The sequence below is a fragment of the Chiloscyllium plagiosum genome, chromosome 13, assembly GCF_004010195.1.
Source record: "Chiloscyllium plagiosum isolate BGI_BamShark_2017 chromosome 13, ASM401019v2, whole genome shotgun sequence".
Taxonomy (NCBI): Eukaryota; Metazoa; Chordata; class Chondrichthyes; order Orectolobiformes; family Hemiscylliidae; genus Chiloscyllium; species Chiloscyllium plagiosum.
The window spans coordinates 63,068,811-63,089,741 of record NC_057722.1 but is presented as its reverse complement, the minus strand read 5'-3'; the positions used below and the strand labels follow the sequence as shown (position 1 = coordinate 63,089,741).

General features: G+C 43.0%; 1 protein-coding gene across 1 annotated transcript in view; it reads right to left on the bottom strand.

Moving 5' to 3' along the window:
* Positions 1-284: 284 nt before the first annotated feature.
* LOC122556134 (interleukin-1 receptor accessory protein-like) overlaps positions 285-20,931 on the bottom strand; it is a 104,110-nt gene continuing 83,463 nt past the window's right edge. Inside the window, exon 12 of the mRNA XM_043702617.1 lies at positions 285-702. Coding sequence (XP_043558552.1) covers positions 630-702 — 73 coding nt within the window. The 3' untranslated portion in view covers positions 285-629. The remainder of the gene's footprint in view (positions 703-20,931) is intronic.

Sequence of the window (20,931 nt, the reverse complement as noted above, 5' to 3'; positions counted from 1 at the left end):
ATGGGGACAGTGCAGAGAGAGCTTTACTCTGTATTTGAACCACAAAGCTATCTGCTCAGGGACTACTTGATGGGCAGAAAAGGCAACTGAATGAAAGGACTCCATTTACAACACTGATACCATTCAACTTGACAAGCATAAAAATCTGCTTGTGTGACCCTTTAAAATCAGGTTATATTCATAGTAAAATAGTAAAACAAAACACATTCTGCACAATTCTGTAAAAGTCTTTTTAAAGCTTGTAAAAGTAATTTTGAAAAATTCTAAATTGATTATGACAGGAAGTGTAGAAGAATTAATTATTTTTCCCATGAAGCATTTTCCACTTGCGATACTTTTGATATTCACAATATACAGGTCACGTCAGGTATTCAGCATAACATCTTTTCCACTGTTTCCAGTCCTTCAGTGCCTTGTGACAAAATGTTTTTTCAAGTTTTAGTGCGTCCCACAGCCTCAAGTCCTAGGCCTCAGATTGGGCCAGTCTGCAGGTCCAAGGAAGATCATCAAGCCTCAGGCTCTCACAGAGTGTTGATGGTCCACCAGCCGCAGTTGACATTGTCTTGTGTACATTCCTGGGAAACTACATGGAGCACTGAGGCCTCGTCAGGGAACTTCTCGGGATCAATCTAGATGAAAATCATTACATCACTTTCCAGCTTTCTTTGCAAAGGCTTTCTTCTCATGCAGTGGAAGAGAATTCTGTAAAATGAAAGGAAACACTTATAGAACGTAGGACATAGAAGAATACAGCGCAGTACAGGCCCTTTGGCTCTCGATGTTGCGCCAATCCAAGCCCACCCTAACCTACACTAGCCCACTATCCTCCATATGCCTATCCAATGCCCGCTTAAATGCCCATAAAGAGGGAGAGTCCACCACTGCTACTGGCAGGGCATTCCATGAACTCACGACTCGCTGAGTAAAGATATATTTTGATAACATCTTTCCCAAGGACCTTAAAGTCAATGAAGCACTTTTGAAATGTTGTCACAATAATGAGATGCACATTCCATCCAACGCCACTCACCAATTCGAACGTATGCTAATGTCGATACAAATCCATTACTCATATACTTAATCAGGATTTAACTGTATGCTAATAGTCACTATATAATGGAACATTGATATACAGACACAATGCAGTGTATCCTAACTGTTACACAACGCAGGGTAATTCAATCCAATTTAAATTAGAACATGCTGTGGACGTTCACATACAAAGGCAAATCCAGTTTATTCATTGTAGACTAAGTATTCACAGAATCTCCACGACTACCATTAATCTGTGGTAACATATTACAATTCACAATTACCTCCCTTTGAATCTCATTCACAATTACTAGATCTGTCAACTGAGGTGAGTCTTTACTGAGTTGTTTGATTTATTGCACTCATTAAAGAATATCAAAATTCAAGAAGTTGTTTTCTCCTTTTTGATTGTTGATGCTAACCGCATTTATTTCTGTCTGGAACTGGTTATAAATCTTTTATGGATCAAAGGTGGAGAGGAAATCTCAGGGGAAATTAAGAAATAAATCCCTGTAAGAGAAAGCTTAAAATTTATCAAAACTGCAGTTGAGCTGATAAATTCCTTTAAAATAATTTAAACCCAGTTATCATTCATTTACAGCTCAGAAACAGGCTATTTGCATGCCAATGTTTACATTGCTCTCAAACCTGCTCCTACCCCTCTTCGGCTGACCGTCTTTCCTTTTACTTCTTCCTCCTTCTAGTTTTCCTTTAATTGTATCTGTTTTAATCGCAACCACTCCTTATGGCAGCGAGTTTTACTATCTCACAACAAAGATGGTTCTCCTGATTTCCCAAATGGCTTTATTGGTAATTGGTAACTTTTGATTCCACAAGTGGAAAAAAATCTCTGTGCCTACCCTCTCAAATCCTTTTAAAATGTTAAAGGCCTCCATCAGGTCACCCTCATTCTTCTCTTTTCTGGAGAAAAGAGTCCCAGCCTGATTGGCATTCCCTGATCATTATAACCACTTTATCAGAAAGCATCCCTGTCAAATGTTTCCACATCTTTTCTAATAACCCTATTAGATTGTTGACTGCAAAAGCTGAATATTAGATTAGATTAGATTAGATTCCCTACAGTGTGGAAACAGGCCCTTCAGCCCAACAGGTCCTCGGAAGAGTAACCCACCCAGATCCATTTCCCTCTGACTAATGCAGCTAGCACTATGGGCAATTTAGCATGGCCAATTCACTTGGCATGCACATCTTTGGACGGTGGGAGGAAGCCCACGCAGACACAGGGAGAATGTGCAAACTCCACACAGACAGTCACCTGAGGCTGGAATTAAACCTGGGACCATGGTGCTGTGAGGCAGCAGTGCTAACCACTGAGCCACCACGCCGCCCATTATGGAGAATGGGCCTGGTGAAGGCAATTAGATTTGACTGGAGGAAATTAGAACACAGAACATTGAAGAGGACAGCACAGCAATGGGCCCTGTTGTGCTTTATGACAAATATGACACCAAATTAAACAAATGTCTTCCGCTTGCCCTTGGTTCATATCCCTCCATTCCTTACATATTCATGTGTTTATCTAAAAGTCCCTTAAATGCTCCGACTGTATCTGCCTCCACCACTGCACCTGGCAGGGCGTTTACACTCTCTGTGCACAAAACTTTCCCCTCACATCTCCATTGAATTTTGCCCGTCTCGCTTTAAATGCATGCCCTCTCATATTAAACATTTCAAATCTGGGAAAGACTGTGCCGAGAAAAGCACTGCTATAGACTTGATGCGCTGAATGGCCTGTCCATCTGCTGGAACATTCTCCAGCGCGACAAGACATGGGGGAGAAATTGAAATTATTAAAGAGGTGCTTTAGCTTTAATAAAGGTAATAAAAGATAGAACACAGCCAATCCCTCAGAGATAGCGAAGATTCTGAGGTGAATGGCTGATCTGGTTTTGAGGCAGGCTGGAGGAATTACCAGGACATTTTACATCCTTGGTGCTGAGAACACCACTGCGACCGAGCTTTGGGCTGCTGCGCCTGAATTACAAAAGCAAATTCTCTTTATCTACTATTGAGTTTTTGCAGGAGCTTGCTGGGTGCCAGATTGGTTTGTTTCTTACAATGCAACAATACGTAATCTTCAAGAGTACTCAGTAAAAATCGAAAAGATTGCGGATGCTGTAAATCAGAGACAAAACCAGAAATTGCTGGAAAAGCTCAGCAGATCTGGCAGCACCTGTAGAGAGAAATCAGAGTTAACGTTTTGGGTTCAGTCACCCTTCCTCTGAAGAAGTTAATGAAACGTTAACTCTGATTTCCCTCCACAGATGCTGCCAGACCCGCTGAGCTTTTCCTGCAATTTCTGTTTTTGCTTCAAGAATACTCCATGGGCTGTGAAGCACTTTGGGATGACCTGAGATGGCAAAAGGCATTGTCTGAAATGTTAGCCTTTCAAACGCAAATAGATCGGTTGTATCCGAGATTGCATTCTTGCTGTTGGCTGAGGGTTAGTCTTTTTTGAACAAACACAAAGGCTACAGCAGTGGGTTGGTTGGATGTTCAATTTACACTGTTCACTGCACGAATCAAATGAAATACAATATCCAATTACCCGAGCAAGTCAAGTGGCTAGGGGCATATCGAACAGGGGATTGCAAAGTAATGTGAGCCAGTGCCAAGCGGTCGAATATCCTGTTCTTCAACACTGTCATTGCCTGATTAGCACCTGAGAACACAACACTTCATTTTAATAATCTCTCCTCTGACCTCTGCATTCACTTGCCTCAAGGACCCTAATTATCTGTGTCAAAATGCTTGGCTGTCTCTGTGTAATTGCTAAACTGGAAGAGAGGCGGGGAGGAGTTGCAATTGCCAATTGCTCTTAGCTCAGCTACTGTCGTTCCATTGACGATTGACAGATTGTTATTTGCCAAGGGAATTAAGGAGTAAATTTGGGTGTAAGGAGTTAGTTTGCACCATTGCAGATCTACCCTGAATGGCAGAATTGACTCAAGGGGTTAAAAGATTGACTCCAGCTCTTAAGCTCCTGTGTATCACAGAGCAGTCATTCTCTTCCTTTTCTAGGCTGTCCATCAGGGATCAACGTGATCCAGTTAACAGGAAAGCGACATGTACTTGGAGATAGTAAGGACTGCAGATGCTGAAAGTCAGGGTCAATAAAATATAGAGCTGGTAAAACACAGCAGGCCAGACAGCATCAGAGGAGCGGGGAAAGTTGATGTTTCAGGTCAGGACACTTCATCAGGACTGGGGAGGGGGAAGGGAACTCAGAAATAATTGGAGGGAGGGGGTGGGGCTGGAGGGGTGCGAAGGTAGGTGAGATGGTGATAGGTGATGCAGGGAGGGGTTGATAGTGATTGCTCAGTGGGAAGCATGTAGCAGATAGTTGAGAGGGAAGATGAGGGAAGAGGAGGAAAGTTAGGTCTGGTCAAGGAGGTGGGAAGGAGAGGGAGGGCTGGACATGGGATGAGGTTGGGGGTGGGGAGATTTTGAAGCTGGTGAACTCTATGTTGAGGCCACTGGGCTGTAAGCTCGAGAGGCAGAGTATAAAGTGCTGTTCTTCCAGTCACTGCCGTGGTGTTTCAGTGTATGGGTGGTGTGAAGGCACCATGCCCGTTGCTGGGTGACATTTTCAGTTCACATGCAATAAAGACAAAGCCAGACAGAGATGCAGAGTTGAAATACTAATGATGGGAAATGATTCTGGGCTCCTGATCAATCAGAGTTTCAAAATTCTTATTGAATATCCTCCTACAGCTGCAGATTGCATTTTCAGCTGAATCTAAAACTCATTCAAAATGATCAAATATCCCAATCTCAATAATACCTTTCTCCAAGCAGCCCACTGGTTCAGAATAATTGTACAATTCCATTTTACTAGCTGCTATTTTGGTCCAATCAATACTGACACGGGCATGGTTTATTGTTCAATTCTAATTGCCCCAAGGGTACAAAGGGCACATAGTGTTGGAGCAGTTATGTTCCTGGACAATTCAGGTTAAACATTCATCATCAGCAGATTGAGAATTCCCAGAATCGGGTTTACACTGACAAAAACTACTTTAAATCTTCACTAGTCTCACTGTCCTGCACTTGGCCCATAGCCTTGAATGTTATGACGTTTCAAGTGGCTCATCCAAGTACAGTTTAAAGGTTATGAGGTTTCCTGTCCCAACTATCCTCCCAGGCGGTGCATTCCAGATTCTGACCATCCTCTGGATGAAAAATATTTTTTTCACAAATCCCTCCTTTTACCACTCCTGCCTTTCCCCTCAAAATTATCCCCCGTTGTTGACCCTTTAACTCAGAGGAACAGCTGCTTTCTATTCACCCTGTCCATATCCCTCATAATCTAATACCCCCCTGTCAGGTCTCCATTAACCTATGTTGCTCTAACAAAAACAGTCTGAACTTATCTATCCCCTTTTCAAGCTAAACTTCTCCACCCCAGGCAAATCCTGGTGAATCTCCTTTGCACCCCCCTCCAGGGCAATCAATCCTTCCTATGGTATAGTAACCAGAGCTGCACAGAGTACTGCAGCTCTGGCCTAACCAAAATCCTGTGCAGTTCAATAATCGCCCTGCTCTTATCACCTATGCCATGATTGGAGCTTAGGGAGATAGAATCAGGAGTAGGCCATTCGGTCCCTTGAGCCTGCTCCACTCTTCTCGATCAGCAACGTTCTCATGTAAGTTCTCATTGATGTGTGACTCTCAGCACAAGCTCACTCTAAGGACGTGCAGTGGCAATGTGGCTCAGAATAAGAGGAGACTTTCACTCAAATCAAACTCGTAATGACATCACCTATGATGATGTTCTATGATGTCATTGATGACGTCACATGTATGACACCAGTGAGACTGGATTTGGAGCAACACCAGTCCAACAAGGCTAACCAGTGGCATTTACATTTGCCATAAGGTGATACTAGAGAATGAGTTAACATTTCACACCCTGAAAGATTATTCTTCAGAACAAACTCATACCAAACTTAAATTCTGATTTTCTCTCCACCACTGCTTCCAGAACTAATGGGTTTCTCCAGCAATTTCTGTTTTTGTTTCAGATTTTCATCATCTGCAGTATTTTGCAGTATTTTGCATTTATTAACACGGTGCTTCACGCAGATTGAGAAAGGCTGCCTGGTTATTGCTTTTGCTTGTGAGTATTTGTAAGCACCTATGTGCACGAGGCAAAAATGACGGTGGAATGTGATCACAAGCGACTTCAAAGCAACTTCTGCAACGTCTGCTCGAAATCATCTGCAAAGAATGTTGCTTCATTCAGCTGAGAAACTTGGGAAGCATGGTGGCTCAGTGTTTAGCACTGTTGCCTCACTGTGCCCAGGGACCCGGGTTCAATTCTAGCCTTGGGGGGTCCTGTCTTTGCCGAGTTTGCACATTCTCCCTATGTCTACATGTGTTTCCTGTGTTTCCTCCCATGGTCTAAAGATGTGCAGGTAAGGTCAATTGGCCATGCTAAATTGTCCATTGTATCCAAGGATGTGCAGGCTAGGTCAGTCAACCATGCAGAGTGGAGGGGTGGGATGCTCTTCAGTAGGTTGGTGTGGATTTGATAGCCAAATGGCCTGCTTCCACATTGTTGGGATTCTACGATGTTATCTGGATGTGACAGACAAGTGAAAGAATCAGTTGCATGATGTTGAGAGCAGCAATCCTTATGAAGGAAACAGAAGATGCTAAAGCAGAGTGTGAAATCTTCCAGATTCAATGAGATGCACTGAAACATTAAGTTGGAGAACAAGGTTTCTTACACAAACGATGCAACACTTGAAGTGTTGTAGTAAGTAGCTATGAAAGCCTTAAGGACACATCAGTTTACAATGACTCAAAGGGACCTCAGTGTACTAATGCATGAGTTCCAAAATGTTGTTATGTATCCACAGCAAGTAATTAATTAAGCTAATGGAATGCCGTTCTTCATTATACAAAGTTAAAAATCACATAACACCAGGTTATAGTCCAACAGGTTTATTTGAAAGCACTAGCTTTTAGAGCACTGCTCCTTCATCTGATCTGATGAAATAAACCTGTTGGACTATAGCCAGGCGTTGTGTGATACTTAACTTTGTCTTTCCCAGTCTAACACTGGTACCTCCTAACCTTCATTATGCAAGGAATTGAACATAAATGTAGGGATGTTGTGGTTCAATTATACAGTGCAGCAGTGAGACCAAACCTTGAATACTTGTGTGTGCAAATTTAGTCACCATGTGGAAGGAAAGGTACAAATAGTTTGGAAACATTTTTGAGGAGTTTTACCAGAATGATATCTGGAAAAAGTGGATGGTCTCATGGAGAAAGACTGGGCTTGTTTCTTCTGCAAGGCAAAAGTGAGGACTGCAGATGCTGGAGATCCGAGACAAGACTAGAGTAGTGCTGGAAAAGCACAGCAGGTAAGGCAGCATCGAGGAGCAGGAAAATTGACATTTTGGGCAAGAGCCCTTCATCAGGAATCAGCCCTTCCTGATGAATGAGTCCTACCCGAAACATCGATTTTCCTGTTCCTTGGATGCTGCCTGACCCACTGTGCTTTTCCAGCACCACTCTAATCTTGTTTCCACTGCTGTTTAGAAGGGTGTGCGATGATTTCACTGAAGTATACAAGGTTTTGAATAGTCTTGACAAGGTGGCTATGGAAAGAATGTTTGATCTCATGTATCAGTCCAGAACTGTTTAAAGATTAGGGCCACCCTTTAGGGCAAAGTTGAAGGGAATTACTTTTCTCTCAGGAAGTTGTGCAACCTTGGAACTGTCTGCATCAGAAGGTGGGGAAGGCAGGGTCACCGAATATTTTTAAAGTGGAGATACATGGATTCTTGTTAGGAAAGGGCAGCAATGGTTACTAGGGGTAGATGGGAATACGATCATAGAACCATAGACCTAAGACCAGAAGTAGGCTATTTAGCCCATTGAGTCTGCTCTGCCATTCAGTGAGATCATTGTTAATCTGACAACTCCATTTTCCTGCCTTTTCTCTACAGTACTTCATTCCCTTACTGATTAAAAATATGTCTGTCTCGGTCTTGAATATACTTTTTATTGTGGAATTCGAGACAGAAATAGAGAAGCCATTACCAAATGGTGAAGCAGGCTGGAGAGTTTGAATAGCCTAGTCCTGCTCCTATTTCATATGTTTGCGTGTTGGGCTTACAAAAATGAAGTGACAACCCTAGATGGCGTGCTATGAAATGGAAATAGAATCATTATCCCTGAAGAGGTGGGGCATGAGATGCTAAAACAGGTCAATGAAAACCACCAAAGAATTGAGTCCAGTCTGAGGATAGCAAGAGAAGACTGGCCAAACATAATGAGTGAGATCCAGGACCACAACAACTGTGAAGTGTTTGTAACAGATATGAAGCTACGGCAAACTAAAGATACATGATATGCCAAGCAGACCATTGTTGAATGTGGGAGTAGCCTCTTCACTTGAGCAAGAACTGATTGTCTTTTCACTACCCACTAGTCCACATAGACACTAACGTCATAGATAGGAAAAGGGATGGGGATTTAAGGCAGAAATTCAGGGAGCTAAGGTGGAAGCTTAGAGCTAGAACAAACAAAGTTGTTATCTCTGGTTTATTACCTGTGCCACATGCTAACAAGGCAAAGAATAGAGAGAGAGAGAGAGAGAGAGAGAGAGAGAGAGAGAGAGAGAGAGAGAGAGAGAAAAGTTGAACACATGGCTAAAGGGATGGTGCAGGAGGGAGGGTTTTGGATATCTAGATAATTGGGACTCATTCTGGGGTAGGTGGGACCTCTACAAACAGGATGGTCTACACCTGAACCTGAGGGGTACCAATATCCTGGGGGGGAAATTTACTAATGCTCTTCGGGAGGGTTTAAACTAATTCAGCAGGGGATGGAAACTGAAATTGTAGTTCTACTGGCCAGAGGGTTGAGAGCAGTGAGGTCAGAAATGAGGTTTCAAGGTCACAAGAGTTCATCAGCAAGCAGGAAGATGGTTTGAAGTTGTCTACTTCAACGCCAGGAGATCTGGAATAAGGTTGGTACCTGAGACTTCGATGCTGTGGCCATTTCAGAGATATGGATAGAGCAGGGACAGGAATGGTTGTTGCAGATTCCAGGATTTAGATGTTTCAGTAAGAACAGAGATGATGGTAAGAGAGGGGGAGGTGTGGCATTTTACTGTCAAGGACAGTAATACGATGGCAGAAAGGGAGGTTTTAGGACTCGTCTACTGAGGTAGTATGGGCTGAGGTTAGAAACAGGAAAGGAGAGGTCACCCTGTTAGGAGTGTTCTATAGGCCTCCGAATAGTTCCAGAGATGTAGAGGAAAGGATAGCAAAGCTAATTCTGAATAGGAGCGAGAGTAACAGGGTAGTTGTTATGGGGAACTTTAACTTTCCAAATATTGATTGGAAATACTATAGTTCTTTAGATGGGTCAATTTTTGTCCATTGTGTGCAGAAGGGTTTTCTGACACAATATGTACACAAGCCAACAAGAGGTGAGGCCACATTGGATCTGGTACTGGGTAATAAACCTGGCCAGGTGTTAGATTTGGAGGTAGGTAAGCACTTTGATGATAGTGACCACTATTCAATTATGTTTACTTTAGTGATGGAAAGGGATTAGGTATATACTGCAGGGCAAGAGTTATAGCTGGGGGAAAGGCAATTATGATGTGATTAGGCCAAGATTTATGATGTATAGGATGGGGAAGGAAACTGCAGGAGATGGTCACAATTGAAATGTGGAGCTTATTCAAGGAACAGCTACTGTGTGTCCTTAATAAGTATGTACCTGTCAGGCAGGGAGGAAGTGGTTGAGCGAGGGAGCCGTGGTTTACTAAAGAAGGTGAATCTCTTGTCAAGAGGAAGAAGAAGGCCTACGTTAGGATGAGACATGAAAGCTCAGTTAGGACGCTTGAGAGTTACAAGTTAGCCAGGAAAGACCTAAAGTTAGAGCTAAGAAGAGCCAGAGGGGACATGAGAAGTCGTTGGCAGATAGGATCAAGGAAAACCCTGAAGCTTTCTATAGGTATAGTCAGAATAAAAGAATAACTAGAAAAAAATTAGGGCCAATCAAGGATAGTTGTGGGAAGTTGTGCATAGAGTCTGAGGAGATGAGAAAGTGCTAAATGAATATTTTTCGCTAGTATTCACATTGGAAAAACACAATGTTGTTGAGGAGAACACTGAGATACAGACTACTAGACGAGATGGGATTGACGTTCACAAGGAGGCGGTGTTAACAATTCTGGAAAGTGTGAAAATAGATAAGTGCCTTGTGCTGGATAGGATTAACCCTAGGATTCTCTGCGAAGCCAGGGAGGAAATTGCAGAGCCTTTAATCTTTATGTCGTCATTGTCAACAGGAATAGTGCCAGAAGACTGGAAGATAGCAAATGTTGTCCCTTTGTTCAAGAAAGGGAGTAGACACAATCCTGGTAATTATAGATCAGTGAGCCTTACTTTGGTTGTGGGTAAAGTGTTGGAAATAGTTATAAGAGATAGGATTTATAATCATTTAGAGAGGAATAGGTTGATTAGGGATAGTCAACACGGTTTTGTGAAGGGTCAGTTGTGCCTTACAAACCTTATTGAGTTCTTTGAGATGGTGACCAAACAGGTGGATGAGGGTAAATCGGTTGATGTAGTGTATATGGGTTTCAGTAAGGCGTTTGATAAGGTTCCCATGGTAGGCTATTGCACACAATATGGAAGCATGGGATTGTGAGTGATTTAATGTATTGGATCAGAAATTGGCTAGCTGAAAGAAAATAGAGTTGATGGGAAATGTTCATCCTGAAGTTCAGTTACTTGTGGTGGACCACAAGGATCTGTTTTGGGGCCATGGTTGTTTGTCATTTTTATAAGTGACCTGGATGAGGGTGTAGAAGGATGGGTTAGTAAATTTGTGGATGTTGGTGGAGTTGTATTTAGTGCTGAAGGATGTTGCAGGTTATAGAGGGACATAGATAAGGTGCAGAGCTGGGCTGAGAGATAGCAAATGGAGTTTAATGTGGAAAAATGTGAGGTGATTCATCTTGGAAGGAACAACAGGAATACAGTGTACTCGGTTAGTAGTATGATTCTTGGTAGTGTAATGAGCTGTGGGATCTCGGCGTCTATGTACATAGATCCCTTAAAGTTGTCACCCAGGTTGATAGGGTTGTTAAGAAGGCATACAGTGTGTTAGCTTTTATTGGTAGAGGGAATACGTTTTAGGGTCATGAGCACATGCTGGAGCATTACAAAACTCTGGTGCGGCCATGCTGCATTGTAGGAAGGACATGGAAGCTATGGAAAGGGTGCAGAGGAAATTTACTAGGATGTTTCCTGGTATGGAGGGAAGTTCTTACGAGGAAAGGCTGAGGGACTGGAGGTTGTTTTCGATAGAGAGCAGAAGGTTGAAAGGTGACTTATTGAGTCATAGAGATGTACAGCATGGAAACACAACCTTCGGTCCAACCTGTCCATGCCGACCACATAGCGCAACCCAATCTAGTCCCACCTGCCAGCACCCGGCCCATATCCTTCCAAACCCTTCCTATTCATACACCCATCCAAATGCCTCTTAAATGTTGCAATTGTACCAGGCTCCACCACTTCCTCTGGCAGCTCATTCTATACCCATACCACCCCCTTCTTAGGTCTTGCTTCTTGCTTCATACCCGTACCACCCTTGCTTCTTAGGTCTCTTTTATATCTTTCCTCTCTCACCCTAAACCTATGCCCTCTCGTTCTGGTCTCCCCAACCCCAGGGAAAATACTTTGCCTATTTACCCTATCCATGCCCCTCATAATTTTGTAAACCTCTATAAGGTCACCCCTCGGCCAGGGAAAACAGCCCCAGCCTGCTCAGCTTCTCCCTATAGCTCAAATCCTCCAACCCTGGCAACATCCTTGTAAATCTTTTCTGAACCCTTTCAAGTTTCACAACATCTTTCCGATACGAAGGAGTCTAGAATTGCACGCAATATTCCAAATGTGGCCTAACTTAATTGAGAATGTGTTGCTGGAAAAGCGCAGCAGGTCAGGCAGCATCTAGGGAACAGGAGAATCGACGTTTCGGGCATTAGCCCTTCTTCAGGGCTAATGCCCGAAACGTCGATTCTCCTGTTCCCTAGATGCTGCCTGACCTGCTGCGCTTTTCCAGCAACACATTTTCATCTCTGATCTCATGCATCTGCAGACCTCACTTTCTCCCCTAACTTAATTGAGACATGTAAGATAATCGGAGGGTTAGATAGGGTGGACAGTGAAAGCCTTTTTCCTTGGATGGTGGTGGCTAACACAAGGGGACATAGATTTAAATTGAGGGGTGATAGATAGAGGACAGATGTCAGAGGTAGTTTCTTTACTCAGAGAGTAGTCGGGGTGTGGAACGCATTGCCTACAACAGTAATAGACTCGCCAACTTTAAGGGTATTTAAATGCTCATTGGTTAAACATATGGATGGAAATGGAAGAGTGTAGGATAGATAGGCTTCAGATCGGTTCCACAGGTCGGTACAACATTGAGGGCCAAAGGGCCTGTACTGTGCTGTAATGTTCTATGTTCTATGTTTTATAACTACTAGTCTAAGTTCAATACTGGAACTTAGGCTAGCTGTTGTCAGTGACTTTAAGTGAGATTTCAGTATGCCTCAAGGCCCACTTTAAAGATTACATCATTCCAGACATTGTGATGAGTGGTGATGGTTCTCAATTCAAGAAGTGAAGACTTCAGCTGATCCATCGAGGATTGGGACCTTCAATACCATATATCATTTCCACACCATCCCCAGTCAAATTAAGAGACCGAACTAGGGTGAAAATCACCAAAGGATCATAAAGAAATCAAATGAACCCAGCAGAGACTTGTATGAGGCAGTGCTTGATCAGAGATTACAGCAAGACTTACTGAAGACTTTGAACGTAGTCCAGTCTAATAAGACATCACTCTTCTCCAAAGTTACTTGTCCAATAGCAAAAAGCTCATAAACTTATAAGTCGTAACAAGTATGAGTGACAATATCAAAGTAAATGACAAAAAACTAAATTTCACTTTGGTAAAACTGCCCAGTTATTGCCTGAGTTAAACATTGAAGAGTTAGTCAGAATGCAAATATTCAATGCTCTGAACAAAAGTCAACCCATCTGGCAATTTGGGATGGATGTTGAAAAATTGTCACCTTGTTATAACAGAGTGAATGTATGTCACCAGATCGTTACATTGCAGACATACACAATTTTCTTATCACCCACACAGATTATAGAACAACCAACAGTCCCATCAGTCCTAGGGGTCCATTACTCCCCATCACCAAAAATGGATCAACAAAAGCAAAGTCACATGGACCAAATGTATATAGTCATAGGAATTGCCATGGGAACAACACTCCCCGAAGAAGGAACATCATTCTCGGGATTAGCTGATATCAGAGGAGCAGTCAACAACAATGTGCACAGGTGCCATTAGGAAACTTGCACAATTTGAAGGTTCTCTGCTAAGAATGATTAAAGTGGAACTGATTAGACTTTTCTGTTAATGAATAATAATTTTCTTTGTGACCATGTACATTTGATAATTTGCAAAATTTGCAATTGTAAATTATAGTGCATTAAAACTTGTTTTGATTTTGCAAAAAGGACAATATGTGAAGAAATGCCAATGTGCTTAACATGGAAGCTAGCTTCCTGTAGTTTTGTGCCCTCTACCTCTGCTGTAAATATTTTTGTGTACTGTCCATGTCAGCCATTACTCACGTCACTTGAAACAGGCTAATAGCAAGTGATGGATTCCTAACTGTTTCTGGTAAGGTCTAGCACATCACTCAGTTTTGTCAAACTGGCTCTAGTGCTCTGAGTAGAAGGCTCACTTCCACCTACTTAGGCATCAAGGGATGAACAAAGACTTTGCAAAGCATGTGCCAGGGATGAATGTTATCATTTGTAAAATGTAGTTGGAATCATATATTGGCCCAGAACACATCGAGACAGCAGGTTAAATTTTTAAGCAACCCACCAGATTCGAGATCCTTCTTTCAGATACATGTCCAAAAGTTAGCCCAATTCTTTTTCCAACATTGCTCTATTCGAAGTTAGACTGCTGAACCAGTACACTAAGTAATCTAGTGTCGTGTGTTTCACACAATCGTTCAGTTGAACAATTCAGATTTAAATATAATTTCAAATGACACCAAGTAATCTCTTAATTCCTGATCTCATATGATCTGCCAATCCTATATGTTCCTAAAATGACAGCAATTCTCCATTTCTGGCCTCTTTTGCACCCATAATCCTCATCTCTGGAATTCTTCTCAAAACCCTCTCAGCTGCTCTTATCTCCTTTTCATATGACACTAAATACTACATTTTAGTCATTTGGCCTAATATGGTGATGGGATAACATAAAGGGTGGCATGGTGGCTCAGTGGTTAGCACTGTTGTCTCACATCGCCAGGGACTCGGGTTTGATTCCAGCCTTGGGTGACTGTCTGTGTGGAATTTTCACGTTTTCCCTGAGTTTGCATGGGTTTCCTCCAGGTGCTCTGGTTTCCTCCCACAATGCAGGCTATGTGGATTAGCCATGAGAAATACAGGGTTATAGGGATAGGGTAGGGGGGCAGATCTCTGTGGGATGCTGTTTGAAGGGTCGATCTTTATTTGATTGGCCAAATCGCCTAATTTCACACAGTAGGGATTCTATAATTCTAAAGGAAGATTTACTCTGTATGTTCCTCCCTGCTGTATCAGTCCTAAGAATGTTTGGTGGGGGTAGCACATCAGACAATTCACTTTATATCTAACCCTGTGCTGTAGATATCCTGGGAATGTTTGATGGGGCTAGTGTGTAGAAAGATTTACTTTGTATTTGATACTATGCTGTACCTACTTTGGGAATATTTGACAGATGGTGATGCAAAGGGTTCTTTACTCTCTATTTAGACCCGTGCCATACATATTCTTAAGTATTTGATGCTAAATGCAGCGCGTGCTTTAATCTGTATTTAATTCTGTGCTGTATCTACCCTGCTTTCTCTCTGACCCAGTGACCAATGCCTCAGCTACAGTCACCCATCTCAAAACGTGGAGGTGGTTTATGTACTGAATGGCTGACCTAATCAGTGGCTGAGCTCACTGAGCTATAGTGGAACACAAAACTTGTGTCGTACAGACAAAGCAGCTGGCAGTTGATAATGTCCTAGGGGTCTGTTTGAACGAGTTCTTGGCCCTGTCAGGGTGAGGAAGCTAAATAAACACCAGTTGATTTACAACTATCAAATCAATGGGCTTCCGCAATTGTCATTTCAACCGTGCTCAAGTATTCAGCTCCCACATACTGCTCGATCAATAAATCTTTCAAGACAGCTGAACCATAAGCTTGGCACATACTTAAACAGGAGTGAAAGATGTTTGGCAATTGTTCTCTTCAATGTCCAACCTAATGCTCTCCAGCAATGATGAAAGTGTCAACTTGCATTTATATATTCCTTTACCTTACTAATAAGTCATAAGGTGCTGTTCATATGAAGTGTTAAACCCATTTGTCCTTTTGTGGCTCATCAAATATTCTATAATGTAATTTCAAATAAAAAGAATCTGGTTCAGTATTTAATCCTCTATTAACATCACTAACACTAGTTGATTTACAACTATCAAATCAATGGGGGTGGCAAGGTGGCTCAGTGGTTAGCACTGCTGCCTCACAGCGACAGGGTCCCAGGTTTGATTCCAGCCACGGGTGACTGTCTTATGAGGAGTTTGCACGTTCTCCCCGTGTCTGCATGGGTTTCCTCCAGGTACTCCAGTTTCCTTCCACAGTCCAAAAAGATGTGCAGGTCCGATTAATTGGCCAGGATAAATTGCCCATAGTGTTAGGTGCGTCAGTCAAAGGGAAATGCATCTGGGTGTGTTACTCTTCGGAGGGTCGGTGTGGACTGGTTGGGCTGAAGGGCCTGTTTCCACACTGAAGGGAATCTAATCTCATCTAAACAAACCAGATTAACTTTATCATTATCACTTTGCAGTTTCTGAAATTTGTTATGTGATATCTAACCTGCCATCTTTGTCAAAATGACTGCGTTCTAAGACCATTTCATTGTTTGTGAAGCACTGTAGGATATCCAGAAGTTTTGGAAAACACCATTAAAAGCCAAGTTTTCTTCTTGTCTTTGTATGACAGCACTGATATTTCACTAGTGAATCCTTGCGATAACAGAATGTCCCAAAGCATTTTAACAAACAATTAAGTATTTTTTTAAGTGGGTCACTGTTGTAATGTAGGGAATGTGATCCAGGTAAGAGATTGCACTGAATCATGGCCTGTTCTGGTGGATAGTGAAATCATGCCATGACAATATTCCAAAAGGAGTAAAGCATTCTCTTGGTGACCTGGTCAATGAGGAGACCTGAAATAATGTCAACAGAAGCAAATCAGCTATCATTTAGTCTCATTGCTATTTGCAGGATCTTGAGGTTTGCATAACAACTCGAATAGAACTAATGAAACAACTTCTTCAGCCAGAAGGTGGTGAATCTATGGAATTCACTGCTACAGATGGCTGTGGAGGCCAGGTCACTGAGTATATTTAAGATGAAGATAGATAGGTTCTTGATTGTCAAGGGGATCAATGGTTATGGGGAGAAAGCGGGAGAATGGGGTTGAGAAACTTATTAGCCATGATTGAATAGTGGAGCAGACTTGATGGGCTGAATGGCCTAACTTCTGCTCCTGTATCTTAAGGTTTTATAATGTCTCCCTTAAACCTATAGAACACAAAGTTGGGTGGGAGGGCGAACTGTGAGAAGGATGCAGTATGAGTTTGGTCAGTTGAGTGAATGGGCAGATACATGGCAGATGCAGTATAATGTGAATAAATGTAAAGTTGTCCAATTTGGTAGCAAAACAGATTATTATCTGAATGGCTATACACTGAGAGAGGGATATGTGCATTGAGAGCTGGGTGTCCTCATACACCAGTCACTGAAGGAAAACATGCAGGTGCAGCAGCTAAGAAAGAAGGCAATTAGTATGTTGTCCTTTATAATGAGAGGATTTGAGGACAGGAGCTGCGATACCTTACTGTAACTGTACAGGATCTTGGTGAGACCGCACTTGGAGCTTTGCTTGCAATTTTGGTCTCCTCATATGATGATATTCCTGCATTAGATGGATGCAGCAAAGGTTTAATAGACTGTTTCCTGGGTTGATGGGACAGACGTTTGAGGAGAAGTTGAATCAGTTAGGTATATATTCACTAGAATTGAGAAGAATAAAGAGAGGATTTCATAGAAACCTATAAAATTAGACTTAGAAACCCTACAGTGCGGAAACAGGCCCTTTTGCGCAACAAGTCCACACCTACCCTCTGAAGAGTAACCCACCTAGACCCATTCCCCTACCCTATGGTTTTTTACCCCTGACTAATGCACCTAACCAACACATCCCTGAACACCATGGACAATTTAGTATGGCCAATTCACCTAACCTGCACGTCTTGGGATTGTGGGAGGAAACTGGAGCAAACCCGCGCAGACATGGGGAGAATGGACAAACTCCACACAGACAGTTGTCCAAGACTAGAATCGAACTGAGTCCCTGGAGCTGTGAGGCAGCAGTGCTAATCACTGTACTACCATGCCGCCCATAACTACTGTGCCACCATGCTGCCCATAACCACTGTGCCACCATGCTGCCCATAACTACTGTGCCACCATGCCGCCCATAACCACTGTGAGTAACCCACCCAGACCCATTCCCCTACCCTATGGTTTTTTACCCCTGACTAATGCACCTAACCAACACATCCCTGAACACCATGGACAATTTAGTATGGCCAATTCACCTAACCTGCACATCTTGGGATTGTGGGAGGAAACTGGAGCAAACCCGCGCAGACATGGGGAGAATGGACAAACTCCACACAGACAGTTGCCCAAGACTAGAATCGAACCTGAGTCCCTGGAGCTGTGAGGCAGCAGTGCTAATCACTGTACTACCATGCCACCCATAACTACTGTGCCACCATGCCACCCATAACTACTATGCCACCATGCCACCCACAACTACTGTACCGCCATGCTGCCCATAACCAGTGCCACCATGCCACCCATAACCACTGTGCTACCATGCCGCCCATAACCACTGTGCCACCATGCCACCCAGAACTGTGCCACCATGCTGCCCATAACCACTGTGCCACCATGCCGCCCATAACTACTGTGCCACCGTGCCACCCATAACCACTGTGCCGCTATGCTGCCCATAACTGTGCTGCCATGCCGCCCATAACCACTGTGCCACCATGCCGCCCATAACCACTGTGCTGCTATGCCGCCCATAACTTTGCTGCCATGCCGCCCATAACCACTGTGCCACCATGCCGCCCATAACCACTGTGTCGCCATGCTGCCCATAACCACTGTGCCGCCATGCTGCCCGTAACTACTGTGCCACCATGCCGCCTATAACCACTGTGCCGCTATGCCGCCCATAGCCACTGTGCCACCATGCTGCCCATAACTACTGTGCCACCATGCCGCCCATAACCACTGTGCCACCATGCTGCTAGGCAGGGTAGATGCAGAAAGGATGTTCCTGACGCTGGGGGAGTCCAGAATCAGAGGTCACTGTCTAAAAATATGGGGTAGGCCATCTAGGACTGGGATGAGAAGACATTTCTTCAGGAACTGTGGAATTTGCTATCACAGAAAGTAGTCATGACCAAAACATTGCATAATTTCAAGAAGGAGTCGGATTTAGCACTTGGGACTAAAGGGATGAAAGAAAATGAGGGGAAAATTGTGAACATACCATAGAATTGGATGATCAGATTGATCATATTGAATGGCAGAGCAGGCTAGAGGGACTGAATGGCCTATTCTTGCTCCTCATTTTTACTTTTCTAACCTGGCTCCCTATAATCAATGCAACAGCAAACGTATAACAGATGTGGTGACAAAATGACTTCTGATAATTAGTAGAACAACAACATAGAACATTACAGCACAGTACAGGCCCTTCGATCCTCAATGTTGCACCGACCTGTGAAAATAATCTGATGCCCATCTAACCGACACCATTCCATTATTATCCACATGTATGTCCAATGCCTTTTTAAATGCCCTTAACATCAGTGAGTCTCTACTGTTGTAGGCAGGCCGTTCCATGCCCTTACTACTCTGAGTAAAGAAACTACCCCTAATATCTGTCCTATATCTCATTCCTCAATTTAAAGCTATCGCCCCTCATGTTAGCCTTCACAATCAGAGTTAGCCTTCACTGTCCACCCTATCTAACCCTTTGATTATTTTATACGTCTCGATTAAGTCACCTCTCAACCTTCTTCCCTCAGCCTTTCCTTGTAAGACCTTCCTTCCATACCAGGCAACATCCTAGTAAATTTCCTCTGAACCCTTTCCAAAGCTTGCACATCCTTTCTATAATGCGGTGAGCAGAACTGTACGTAATACTCCACTTGCAGCCGCACCAGAGTTTTGTACAGCTGAAGCATGACCTCATGGCTCCGAAACTCAATCCCCCTACCAATAAACACCATATGCCTTCTTAACAACTCCATCAACCTGGGGATAGGATTGATAGGGAGTTATGTACCAGGACACCGAGATCTCTCTGCTCATCTACAGAGTACCATTAGCCCAGTGCTCTGCGTTCCTGTAACTTCTTCCAAAGTGAACTACCTCACACTTTTCCACATTAAACTCCATTTGCCACTTCTCAGCTCAGCTCTGCATCTTATCTATGTCCCTCTGTAACGTACAACATTCTTTGGCACTATCCATAACTCTGCCTATCTTAGTGTCATCTGCAAATTTACTAAACAATCTTTTTATGCCCACATCCCGACCATTTATAAAAATGACAAACAGCAGTGGCCGCAAATCAGGTCTTTGAGGCACACCACTGGTAACTGAGCTCCAGGACGAACATTTTCCATCAACCACCACCCTCTGTCATCTTTCAGCTAGCCAATTTCTGATCCAAACCACTAAATCACCTTCAATCCCGAAACTCCGTATTTTGTGCAATCACCTACCTTATCAAATGCCTTACTGAATCTAAATACACCACATCAACTACTTTATCCTCATCCACCTGTTTTGTCACCTTCCTGAAGAACTCAGTAAGGTTAGTGAGGCACAACCTACCCTTCACAAAACTGTGTTGACCATCCCTAATTAAATTATTACTTCCCAGATGATTATAAATCCTATGTCTTATAACTTTTCCAACGCCTTACCCACAATCGAAGTAAGGCTCACTTACCTATAATCACCAGGATTGTCCCAACTCCACTTCTTAAACAAGGGAACAACATTTGCTTATCCTCCAGTCTTCTGGCAGTACGCCTGCCGACAATGATGACATAAAGATCAATGCCAAAGGATCTGCAATCTCTTCCCTGGTTTTCCAGAGAATCCAAGGATAAATCTCATTGGGCACAGGGGCTCAGATCTTCCAAAATTGCTAAAATCTCCCCTTTGTCAACCTCAATCCCATCTAATCTAGTAGCCTGTATCTCATTTTACTCACTAGCATTGCCCTTTTCCAATGTGAATACTGATGAAAAGAATTAATTAATCCTTTCCCTATGTCCTCAGATTCCACACACAACTTTCCGCTACTATTTTTGATTGGCCCTAATCTTACGTTAGTCATTCTTTTATTCCTGATATACCTATAGAAGGCCTTACGGTTTTCCTTGATTATATCCGCCAACAACTTCTCATGTCCCCTCCTGGCTCTTCTTAGCCCTTTCTTTAGATCTTTTCTGGGTAACTTATAACTCTCAATTCCCCCTAACTGAGCCTCCACACCTCATCCTCACATAAGCTTTCTTCTTCCTGATGACAGGAGCTTCAACTTCTTTAGTAAACCAGGGCGCCCTCTCTCGACAACTACCTCCCTGCCTGATAGGTATAT